Source organism: Pagrus major, chromosome 3, assembly GCF_040436345.1.
Source record: "Pagrus major chromosome 3, Pma_NU_1.0".
NCBI classification, from domain to species: domain Eukaryota; kingdom Metazoa; phylum Chordata; class Actinopteri; order Spariformes; family Sparidae; genus Pagrus; species Pagrus major.
Window position 1 is genome coordinate 4,776,792 of NC_133217.1, and position 12,946 is coordinate 4,789,737.

At 39.2% G+C, this 12,946-nt stretch overlaps 1 protein-coding gene across 1 annotated transcript in view; it reads left to right on the forward strand.

The window, feature by feature from the left end:
• Positions 1–12,946, forward strand: part of LOC140993902 (CUB and sushi domain-containing protein 3-like) — a 348,249-nt gene that overhangs the window by 251,096 nt on the left and 84,207 nt on the right. Inside the window, exons 13-15 of the mRNA XM_073463463.1 lie at positions 8,880–9,062; positions 9,353–9,679; positions 11,528–11,722. Of these exons, the coding sequence (XP_073319564.1) occupies positions 8,880–9,062; positions 9,353–9,679; positions 11,528–11,722 (705 nt within the window). The remainder of the gene's footprint in view (positions 1–8,879; positions 9,063–9,352; positions 9,680–11,527; positions 11,723–12,946) is intronic.

Below are 12,946 nucleotides of genomic sequence, written 5' to 3' on the forward strand. Positions count from 1 at the left end.
CAGCGCAAGATAAATGTGTTTGTCTCTTAGTGCTGGCTCCATCACCCACAAGATTTACTATAAAGGTGGTGTTATTGGGCGGCTGTGTGAGATGTATGTGTGTTTTTGAGAAAGAAATAAGGGGGAAAAGGCACTGCTGTGTGTGTGTGTGCATGTGTATGTGTCTGTGTATTCCTAAAGCCACATCCCATAGACCTTGGCTATGAAATATAAACATTATCAGTAACTCTAGCCTTGCTGCAAAGTCACCGATGCACTACACAATGTATGTGTGTGTGTGCCTTGGACAGGTCCTCCATCAGTGAGCCAACGAAGCTCTACCAACAAGTCACTCACCTTTTTCACATTCTCCCTCTCTTCCCTCCTCTCTCTGTCTGTCTCTCCATTGGTCTCATTTTTCCTCATTAGCCAGCTCTCTATCCTCCATTCTCTCTTTCCCTTTCTTCAAAAATCAAAACATTTTCCCTGTCAGTTGCTGTCTAATGCACTGTTGTTTGGCTTCTCTCCGTCTGACTTTCTCTCTCCATCAGCCCATTCCTTCCGCTCTTGTGTTGTCTTTCAGCTGATCAGTCCTGTTCCCCTTTTTTCGCTTCTCTCTGTCTAATCCTCTCTCTCCGTCCATCCCTCTCTTTTTCTTGTCACCATTCATCTATTATTAAAGCCAAGGTCACCAACCCTGCAACACTTTGACTCCACTCCCCGATGCTAGGCATACAAATCACACAAACACACACACACACACACACACAGCGGCCCATACTGCCTGTGTAGCAATCTTTCAGTCTAGCCTGAATCGTGGCATGTCAGAGCTATAGATTTAAGGGGGCACAGCAACATTATTGACATAATTTACATTAAAGTTTCAGTGAGTTTCTGTCGACTCTATGAATAAATGAATTGATCATGAGCTTATATATCTGTCTGCACACACATAAAGAGGTGTCATTGAGGTTTTAGAGCATAATATATTTGTGTGTGTGTGTGTGTGTGAGTATGTGTGTATTTGTTTGTTTGCGACTGTGAAGTAATCCATTACCTTAAGCAGAAGCACTTTCAAAGCTTAATATTTGCCTTAAATTTGCTTTATTTTTTCAGTTTGACAACAATAAAACAGCGTCTCAGTGATTTAGTTTCATTTTCTGTGAAATGGAAAAAAGGTATTGAGCGTGTTAATGCATAGATGCATGTCGGAGTTTCTCTGTATGTATTAACATAATGATATCTGACTTTATATTGGCTTTTGGCTTAGATATAGAAACCGCCACAGTAGGATTAAAGGTGCAATATTAAGAATTGGGCTAACTGCTGTTAACTAGTTGTTTGTTGCTATATTAATGTTTAGAAAATGTTATTTTTGGCAATTGTGTACTGTTACTATGAGAGAGCACACCCATGTGTCTTTATTTGAGATAAGCTGTCAAACTAGTAAGTTCAGTGGGGGCTACAGTAGCTGTGGACTTCATACAGTGTCCTGTAGTTTTGTATTATTATGCAAATAAAATTCAGTGAACTTGACCTGCTTGTATCTTGTGGGATAAAAGTTGTTTGTTTTTCTATCTTTACAACCTCCCTCGAATGGATGATTGTAAAACTTCATCAGTTGGTCATGAATGCTGTAGGCCAGTTTGCATTGCTTTGCAGTAATATTACTTTGGAGATTTTAAGGACTTCCACTGAATGGGATTTTAAATAGAATATTTAGTAAAACTCAAATGCAGCAGCTGCCAGTTGGACTGATGCAGGATTCAACACTCCACACAGAGTAAACCTTCTGTTCCACTTAGGAGGAGCAGCTGATTCCTGCCAAATGAAACAGGCGCAGGTGCTCATTTGCCCTCACTCACCTGCTGCTCACAAAGGCCACATTTTGACCATGAATGTGGCACTTGAACATCAGACTGAACTGTCACATGGACGGTGGTGTGTGTCGTGACTTTTGTGATGCCAGGAATGGCTTTTAGTAACAAGCAATAAGACCAGTTGGGACTGGTCAAAACTAGATAATTGATGCAGAATCATTACTTTCTTGGACTATACATGTATCTATATGAACTATTTCTGTAAGAAATTGTATATATTGCTTCATATTATTTTTGTTTTATTTTATTCTATTTTAAATTGAAATATTTCTATATATGTTTTATGTGCGGTGGGCATTATGGTGCCACGGCTTGCATTTCATCGCACAGCACGTGTTGTAAATGACAAATGACCCAGATTCGTTGATATAAATCTACCTGTGAGACATACTATATGTCTGCATGTTTAATTACTGACATTTTTTTTTTCCCAATCTGGTTGCCTCAGATGAAATATAAATATTTACCTCACCTCTTGTCTATTTTCACTGAAACACATGTGAATGGTGATTTTGAGAATTTGTTTCCGGCAGTGAGTCATTCCCTGGAGCTCTGGCTTTTTTAAGTGCATCATTCTAGCATTATCCCATCATCCTGTGTTATGCAACGCTGTGCTGGGAGACCACAAAGTGCAGCGCCAAGTGGCTGCTACACAGCCAGTTGTTAAAAGAGGTCTAGATGGTACATGTGTTAATCTCATGACAAATGCTTTTCCACATGCTCGATGTAACTAGGTTTATCTTGCAGCATGCTATCAGCTTACCTGCTATTACTCTGCAGCTAAGGCTCATACACGCAGCCTCTTTCAGGGAGAAAATAAAAATTCCTCAAATTCCACAATTCAAACGCTGTTATTTCATAGCTGTTTTTTTTTTTCTCTTCTCTTCATCAGAATCCCATCACAGAGTCATAATGTCAGCTCTTACTTTTCAGATTTTATTTTAGATTTTTCATCTGCTTTTTATGGTTTTTAATATGTGATGTGTTTTATAGGTGGGGAAGATGTCAAGGTGGATTTTTACAGCAAGGTTGACCCCTAGTGTATGTGCATGTGTGCTGAGAGGGACATGAGAGATCACCGTGTGTGTGTGTGCATCTGTGTATTCTTCATGTCTCCCATGCATTTGTGCACACGTATGTTTCTGTGTAATTGCAATATGAATAGCACTATGATAAAAAATGGAGAGATTAAAAGAGGAAATGAGAAAACAGGTCTAGCAAGTCAAAGGAGGCCACAAGAGGGAAAAAAAGAGAACTGTAACTCAACAGCCTTGAATATTTTCATTTATGAAATTTCATCCTGTGATAATAGCGCTGACCACCCGCTCCGACCAGCATATTTGTAAATATCTCCAGCAGCTGTTAGATTTGTGTTAGAGTCCCACAGGATCTCAATCTGGTTGGAGCTCTGTAGCCTAGTTACTGAGCAGGACGCTGTTAATCACATAGCACTGAACAGCATTTCATTCAGAGGGGCTGAAACACCATGAAATATGAATTCATGAAATATTCATTCACAACATAACCAGAAATGTGGTTCAATTTTACAGTCAATAACCTTAGTATTGGGGTCGTAAGCCAAAGCCGGCTGCTTTTTTTGTTGTGTGTGTGTTTGTGTGTGTGTGCATATACATACGTGCGTGTGTGCTTCAGAGGTAGCCTGTGAAGGGCAGGGCTTACTTAATCGCAAAACTGTAAACAGCATTTCATTTTCTTGTCATGAATTATTGACTTGTGTAATGTTCAGTCCTCTTGTAGCCACCAGTGTTACTGATCCTGAAATACTACATCTGTAGTTCACTCAGTCAAAATTCTTTTTGAAAAATGAGTTGTTTCCATCATTAGGACTCAATAATATATTCCATACATTTCAAATCATGTATGTCATCGGCTAACTGAGGGAGGGCAGTGAATGAAGGATTGTCCTTATTCCTTATTTGACTGATGGTCTTTTTAAACTTCCCTTTTAAATGCACAGAATATTCCAGTTTTTGACAATTTTGCATTTGCATTTAGACAATTTTCCCTCGAGGCTGATTACATGGCTAGTGAAAATGGATAATCCACTAATATTCCTGTTTACATGCAGCAATCCATACTCCAATTAACGTTCCCTTACATTTCTTTAATCACCTCAAATTATGTAAGTGTATTAAGTAATACAGTGTATTAAGCTGAAAGGTCGACAATGTAATATTTCAGCATATCAAAAAAACCTGTTTCAAGATTCAAGCTCCTTTATTGTGATTGTACTGCTGTGCAAAACAACAACGCAATGGAAATAACATGACTCTCGCTGTTGTTAAGACAAAGGAAACAATAAAAAAAGAGCAATATTAAAAACAAAATGTAGATAGAGAAGAACAATATACAATTATATAAGTATGAGTTATTTTCAGTAAAAGCGTTCTCAGGGTAGTAATGTACAAGTAATGTGTAAACAATATCCAACAAGTAAATAGCAGCACAATAAGTAATTGAAGCAGCATATAGGCAATAGCAGCATAATTAAGTAATGCACTGGAGAGAGTGGGCTTGTGTTGATAGCCACGTCTTTTCAATGTTAAAACTAGCTGTGCTTTATCAGGCATGCATTTCTTCCCTCACATCCATGACAACACACAGAGCCAAAAACTGGAAATGGAAGGCCTCCAACAGCCTAATAGGGATACATATTCTGAATGCACTGTATACAATATATGCCAAAAAGAAGCCGAATAATACTGGCATATCCCACAGGTCCTAATCAGAAAATGCTGCATTCAGATTAAGGCCTAATTGGGAATATTCAATCAGAATTTGCTGTTTCCATGACCCGTATCAAATTTGAAATCCTCTGATATTCTGATTAATAATGGAAAACTAGTGTGCATTTAAATGTAGTCAGTGAGATCCCATGAATGCTAAAACTGAAAAGAATAGACAGGGATTGACTAAACAATGTTGTACTTACTTACAACATATGAGACGCCATTTTGGCCCTCATTAGTCATGAAGTCATTTGAAAGGCTCATCAAGAAGCAGCTCCAGATGGTTCAGAGCTCATTAGACTCTTTGTTTTCACTATAAGCAGAGAGGCGTTTGGAAAATGCTGCTTTAACCTTTCTTAAGTTTAGTCTCGGCAGGCTTTTATTGGCTTTATCACTTGTTTTTATAGAGAACAGTGCACTAAAGGAATGGGGGGGTTCACTGCTGTAACATTTGTTTTGTTAATTATTCAGATTTTCTCACATGCTGTTCTTATTTGGGGTGAGAGGGAAGCAGCAGCAACATCTTAGGGGAACAAAATAGCCTGTGTTACGTGGGCGTTCTGTTTACTCACCTATACCGTCTGCAGGAATCTTATTGAGGACAGGCACATCCTGAGATCCACTGATGATGTTGGAATTACAAGCCTTATTACAGGGTCATGAGACAGAGTCTGGGTCTGCAGTTGAGGTGTTTTTACAGCAGACTGGAGTGATGTATTTCTGCCCCTTGATGTGTCCAGATCAAAGAAAACAGCCCAATTATTATCCGTGATACCGGAGTCCAATTTGCAGAGAGCTACAGGTACATGGGAGTTCCACCATCGGGTACAGAAAAACATTTTATGTAACAAGACCCGACAGAGATGGTGTGTTTTAATGAGAGCAGAAAATTGATGTCTTTCTTACACACGCATCTCATAACTAATCAATCCTCAAAAGCTCCTCAGCGGCCTGGTTTGGAACCTGAGAAAGGCAGAAAAAAATGTCAGTATTGTGAGTGTAATAAATGAGATCATTTTCATTCAACAGACCGTCCTCACTGATGTCTACAGTGTGAACAAGTCAATTTGAGCCTCTCCCTTTAGGTCACAGATTCAGACAACCACAAGCTAATTAGACAGGCTGGATTTCTCATTTCTTCCTCCCACTGCCAACCTGCTTTAGTGAGCATAAGAATTCTACTCTTGTCCTCTTCTTCTTCTGTCGCTTCTATAGCTACCTTTGTTGATTTATTTTTTGTGTGGTTTAATGTAATGCGTCTTGCTTGTGTTTTTGAGACTCTAGTGAGAGATATACATATTGAAATTACAGCACAGCAGCAGACAGAACTTATAAACAGACGGTTTATAGCATATGACAAACATTATACTATGCATGCAACTATACGACTATACATTCAGCAGTCGATTACTATTAGCAACCTAGCCGTGAAATCAATTTCAAAATGGTCACAAAAGAGAAACGGCCAATAAGCTTTTTTCCCTCCAATCTCATTATCCCCCTAAAATCTATTACCTTACTCTCTCAAGTCTTTAATGGTAGTGCGCTTACACTCCTTATATATGTGTGTGTGTGTGTTTGTGTTTGTGTGGAGTTTGCTCTTTTTGTGTGCATATATGTGTATTCCCATGGACAATATGGAGTGAGCATGATGGAGTATTACAGAATGGAAAGGGATAGAGCTCAATGTGCAATCACAAACATAATGTTGAAGTTGTACACACACACACACACACACACACACACACACACACACACACACACACACACACTTTAAGGAGCCTAATCCCCTTTGTGAATCTGTCATCCTTGTTGTTACAAACACAATAGGATTATTCGTGTGTGTGTGTGTGTGTGTGTGTGTGTGTGTGTGTGTGTGTGTGTGTGTGTGTGTGTGTGTGTGTATTTGTGTGTGTGTTAGCAAGAGAAAGGGAGAGAGTGGCTGTGGATGTGTGATTGTATAGCTGTGTGTATGTGTGTGTGTGTGTGTGTGTGGTGCATGCATGTACAGTATTTGTATATGTGTGTGTGTGTGTGTGTGTGTGTGTGCGCGCGCGCATGGGAGTCGTAGTATAGGAATGTTCCGACAGTGCTCCTGTTTTCTCTCAAAGCAATTTGTTCTCTATTCTACTGCTCGCTGTGTGTGTGTGTGTGTGTGTGTGTGTGTGTGTGTGTGTGTGTGTGTGTGTGTGTGTTCATGCACAAGCGTGTGTGTGCTAGGCAGGTTGTGATTGGTCGAGTCTGTGGCTCTCATAAAGACGATGTCATGATGGAAATTAATGCAATACATCACAAACACGCACTCAGACACACGCACAAGCACACTCACACGTACTAACAGTGAACACACGCACACAAAGCCATACCTTTGCTTCCTGCCATGAGCCACTCTTGTAAATAATACTGAAAATAGGAGCGGAGCAGGGGAATAAAGGAGAGGAAGGCTGGGGAAATAGAGGGTATATTTCCTGAAATAACATACACAAAATTTTACAGAGAATTATGGTGACACAGTGGCACCTTTATATAGAATCAAAGATGGATCTGACTAACCTTACGGTCCGACTGGATGTGAAAAAAAAGAGGGGTCATGAATACTTGAAAACTCAGGGGAAGGAGCATAAAGAAAGAGATGGATTCAAACTTGCTCCAGGCTTTGTCAACAAAGAAGTAAAAGCATTCAAGAAATCCGCCTTACGCAGCACACCGAAAGCCAATCGTCTTCGAGCAAGACTCTATTCCAGTTGGCAGTATATTTCTGTTCATAATGGATGATGAGCTATGGTAGCATGCCATTGTGGTTCACAGCAGGGGAAGATGACCACTGGGTATTTGAGGCTTATAACACTGCATGGTGACCACAGATATTGTCAAAGCTCCTGACTCCTGACACTGGATTTGCTAGCTGCTACATGCACATTTACTAACAATGCTTATAGTTGAACATAGTCTATTTTGTTTAAATGAGTAGTATAATAATAGCAATCTATGCAACCATGTGGCTTTTGCTGCTTTTCCTTCACTTCACGTCCACTTTTGAACATACAGTGTAGAGAACCAATCAAAGTGTTTGTCCACATTTACTTACAGGTAGAAAAAAATCAGCATCAGGCACTAGCACATATACAACTTAACTGTGATGATGTAATTTCAAGTGTAAACTTGTCATTCATCTAAAAGGCACATTTACATTTTTACATCCTTTAATATGTCATTAGACATATTTAATAGATATCAAAGATGCCAGCAAAGCAACACAGTACATAAAAATAAGCACAGCAGAAATGTCAGAGAGGCCTGAAAACCTTTATTAACTATAAATCTTTAAACAGTTACAGCTGAAAATGAACAAGTTTGCCGATTTCACATATCTCTACAATTCAAATTAGCAGCCAGTTTTCTACCCAGCGGTGACTGTTCTCGTTAGCGTGATGCCACATGCTTTGGTCTAAACTAAAAACACAAATGTAAACTCTTGATGGTAACAAGTTTTGAATACCAATAACTTAGTAGGAACCACTGCGAATACTGCTTCTCAGGTTGGCATCAGGACGGTACATGCCAATTAGCATCATCTCTGGCAAGTAACCTCGTCTCAGAGCCAAATGGTGCTACTAACTGTTAAAAAAACAAACATGCAATTGTTGTTAGTGGTGGAAAAAAGCTGCCTAATTGGTTTTATTCAATGCAGTTTTAAAATTATTTTGCCTATCCCCCTGTATGTCAGAAATTATGTATCAAGTGATATCTATGCACTGAATTAGCTCGCTAATTAGGTGCGGTCAAGATCCATGGATAAGGCAGACAACTTTTTTTGTCTTTGGGTAAAAAAGAAAAATTAAAATTAAAAACTATGAAAAAAACTAACCTCAAAACCAAGAATACTTTCATTTGCCTGGCCAAACTGTGACTCACAGCCCCAAGCCCTCTGATTCCTGCTGCTGATATAAATCTTTAAATGAGTCATAAATATATACACTTTCATTTATTCATTTATATTTTTAAAGAATTAAACCAGCTGTACTTTTTAGAAAACAGGAGTTAATTCTACATTGTTGGGTACTATTCTCTGCGGCAGATTAATACAGATTTTGCTCTTTATGGCAGCACAACATTGTATATGTGGGATTGGTTTTAAAAAATGCTCATGTTAATGAAGGAACTTGTCCAAGAACATGTTAGATTTATTGATGCATGTTTTGATTTTCTTAGGACATCAGGAGGTCTGTGACACAGAGAAATAACACTCAGATGTTAAATGTCTTCACAGAAATAGACAAAGAGAGTTGTGGGGACCCTGGAACTCCTCTCTATGGAATAAGAGAGGGGGACAGCTTCTCAAACGGAGGAATCTTGAGGTTTGAGTGCCAGTTTGGCTTCGAGCTGATTGGAGAGAGAACGATCTCATGCCAAGACAACAATCAGTGGTCAGCAAACATCCCCATATGCATATGTAAGTATGAAAAATCATTTCTAGGAACTAAAGATATGACTGCAGAGGTGCGTGTCCTCTGCTGTGATGTTGATAACTTTCAGTCAGACCTGTCACCATGGTGACAGTACAGAGTTTATTATGGCCTGAAGCGGATGATGACCGATGATGCTGTGGCAATGAATATTTAACAGAAAATTTCTCTCTCTGTTTCTCTCTTCCTTCCGTCACTTTCCTTTCCTAAATTTGAATTTCTCACCACTCTCTGTTTGTCTGTCTGTCTCTATCTTTTACTACTCTTCCTCCCACAGTCCCTTGCATGTCCAACTTCACAGCTCCCTCAGGAACCGTCCTCTCCCCAGATTACCCAGAAGGCTACGGGAACAACATGAACTGCGTCTGGCTCATCCAATCCGATCCGGGCTCCAGAATCCACTTGGCATTTAATGACTTCGACCTCGAGGCCCCCTATGATTCTCTAACGGTCAAAGATGGCGAGACAAACGATGCCCTCGTCATTGGGAGGTTCTCCGGCGCTGAGAGTCCTTCCCATCTGACATCCAATACTAATACACTGAGGCTGGAGTTTCAGGCTGATCACTCCATGTCAGGACGAGGATTTAATATCACATACAGCAGTATGTCATTTTTTTATATATGATTTTATTATACTTTGCTATTCAAATACAGAGGAATGACCAATGTCTATTGATATTATACCACAAATGACCAGAATCTGGGTTTAAACCGTGAGTTTGATACATGGTTATGGCAGGGAAAAGATGATCATTTACAGTCTTACTCATTTTATTTGCAGCAGAATAATGCAGGAGAGGCTGAGGCATTGCTCTGTGCTCTGTTCTTGTGGGGCTATAAAACAACACTTCTGATATGACTGTATATGAATTTTATGCATGACTTTCAGCCTTGACTTGTAGCGATTGTATTAAATGCGAGGTGGTTTTATTCTGAAACAGTGCATCTATCCATACTTGAAAACTTTCAGCTGTGTTCTTCTCAATTTTCATCACAATAATCACTTCAAAAGAGCAGCTGCTATTTTTTACCCCTCAAATATTGGATGTTAGATGCTCTTTTAATTCACTGAAAGTTAGATCTGACTGGAGGCTTCAACAGCACAAATAGTTGCTCCGGAAAAGACAAACCAAGTTGATCCAAGAGGGATCATGTGGCCAGCTAAGAATAGAGGTGCAGGTTGCAGAACAAAGAGGAAAATAAGGCACGGAAGGTATTAAAGGAACAATTTTTGGCTTGTTTGTTGTCGTACCCAGAGTCAAATGAGAAGATTGATATCATTTTTATCTGTGTGCGTCCAGCAAAGAGAGAGGTCCAGGCTGCGTTTAGCCCTGCTTAGCACAAAGACGAGAAGCGAGCAGAAGCCTAGTTCTGTCAGAAGGGAAACAATACACCCTCCAAAAACTCCCACATTGCCTTTTTTTTAAACATCACACCTTGTTTCTTTAACCCATGTCAAAATAGAAACCGAGAGTGTTTTTTAGGAGCAGTTAACATCTCAGAAGTTCTATCTTCATTGTAAAGTTGTCAGCTGTGCAAACTTTTGCAATAGATCAAACCCCACGGGACTCTCAGATGTATTGACGACTAGCTTGCTAGATAACAGGATACAACATGTACAGAAAAATAAGATAGTTTGGCATTTGTTGGAAGGAATATTTGTTCATATTTGATGGTGGTGACTGTTTGGCCCTGCCTGCAGTCTTTGAGCTAATTTAGGCTAAACACGTCTCTATACCAGACAAACAAAGATGGAAATTGATATTGATCTTCCTGACGGCCGGTTTGATAGCAAACAGACACATTTCCCAAAATGTTGAAGTGTTCTGTTCACACATTTCCTCACAGTGTGATTCCAGCTCACACTATTCTGTGTATTTCAGACATTATTTTTTTTTTTTTTCAAAATATATTTTTGGGTCACTTCATTTGTCATTTTTAAATCTTTCCATCAGCTGATCACGGCGAATTGCTTCAGCCCGCAAAACATGGGAATTTTTTTTTAGGATGGACTTTACAGCCTTCAAATCTCATGAGCCAGACTGTGTCCCCAAGCAGATATGCTCACATGAGTTTTATCAGACGTTACATTGCTGCCGTCCAAGCCAAATACACTGCAGCATGAAAAATGGGCATCTGAATAAAGATATAGCATATAGGCAGAGCAGGGATATGAAATAGACAGATTACAGGAGAAATGTGTAGACATTTTCTGAGCCAGGACTAAACACTCAAAGATGTCACGTTGCGGCCATATTTCTATAGAATTGGTTCTCAAAAATGTAATCAAAAATCATGAGCAATATGTAGCCTGTGAGCGCCCGTTAAGTACTGGTCTCATACTCCTTAATAACATTCCTCGTGTATGTGTCTCTCTCTTTCTCTGTGAGCGCCTGGTCTCCAATATCCTCCTCATCGTATCTGTGTCTGCTTGTAACTTTTTACTCCAGCATTTGGCCATAATGAGTGCCCAGACCCTGGCATTCCCATCAACGCTCGTCGTTTTGGAGACAGTTTCCAGCTTGGCAGCTCCATCTCTGTGGTCTGCGAGGACGGTTTCATCAAAACCCAGGGAGCCGAGACCATTTCCTGTCAGTTAGAACGAGGGAAAGTCATGTGGAGTGGGCCTATTCCTAAATGTGAAGGTAAATATTGACTAGATTGTTGATTACAGTATTAACTCTGGAACAATATGTCATCCAAGATATCATCATAACTACAGCAGTGAGGCGCAGGAGGTGGGAAATATATGCTGTCAGCTCATCACAAAAGAAATACGGAGGTGGCAAGCTAACCTGAACACCCAGGGAAATAATTATTAATACACCGTGACATGCTACAGGCTTACAAATACTCTGACTGTTTTTGTACTGAAAGATATAAAGCCCTTTCTTGAAACATGGAAAAAAGTTGGTTCAGATGACATTTAACTCAAATGTTAGTGACACATTCATGAATGTGTTGGATATAATTATCTTACTACTATGAATTAAAGTCACAAACCATGACTACTTCCATGAAAAGTCAAGTGAGATCTTCTTATTATTGATGTTTTTCCATACAATATTACCATATCCATTTCACACTATATATTGATTATATTGAGTATAACAACTTGATAAGGTGATGTGCAGCACATACTATAATCAACACCTTGTAAGAAAGTATGGAAAAATTCAACTGTAAATTTTCCCTGTTCATCTCAGATGGAACCAGAGGAAGCGTTTTTGCTGAACAGAAGATGTAATTAACTTAAGATATTTCTAACACAGCCTCTGTTGATAACGCCGTGGTACAAAGAAGCTTGTGTTAATTGGGCTCAAGGAAAAAAATATTGTCCCACAGATCCTTTGTAACTAATTTGTATCTATAACTACTTGAAGGGAAAATCAGCTCAATTGAATTCAGCAGGTACAGACCAGAACAAATTGACTTCAGACACAAAGTTAAACTTTAAATGAGATCACATTTAAAAGAAGACTGGAACAGAATGGCTCCTGGCTAATGTAACCTTGTGATCACAGTTAACATTCTGCTAAGATCTCTCATCACGGTTTCGGATGATGATTAGAAATATGCTTGACTGTTCTTGTTCCTGTGATTTTAAATGTGTTGTTTTGCATTTAATGCCATCTTTAAATCATGTGGAGTGCAGTTAAATGTTTCTCTTTAACAATGAAGGAGAAAACTAGAGCTCGCAGTTCATCTGTATATTTTATGAACATGCTTGATCTAATGATGCGCAAGTGTGAACACCAGGGTCTGTGTCTGACCTGATTGTTTCATATGAAGTTATTTCAGTTATTTTTATGTTCAAAGCTTTCATATTAATATTTTACATTAACAGTGGATCATGTTATTGGTTGTAA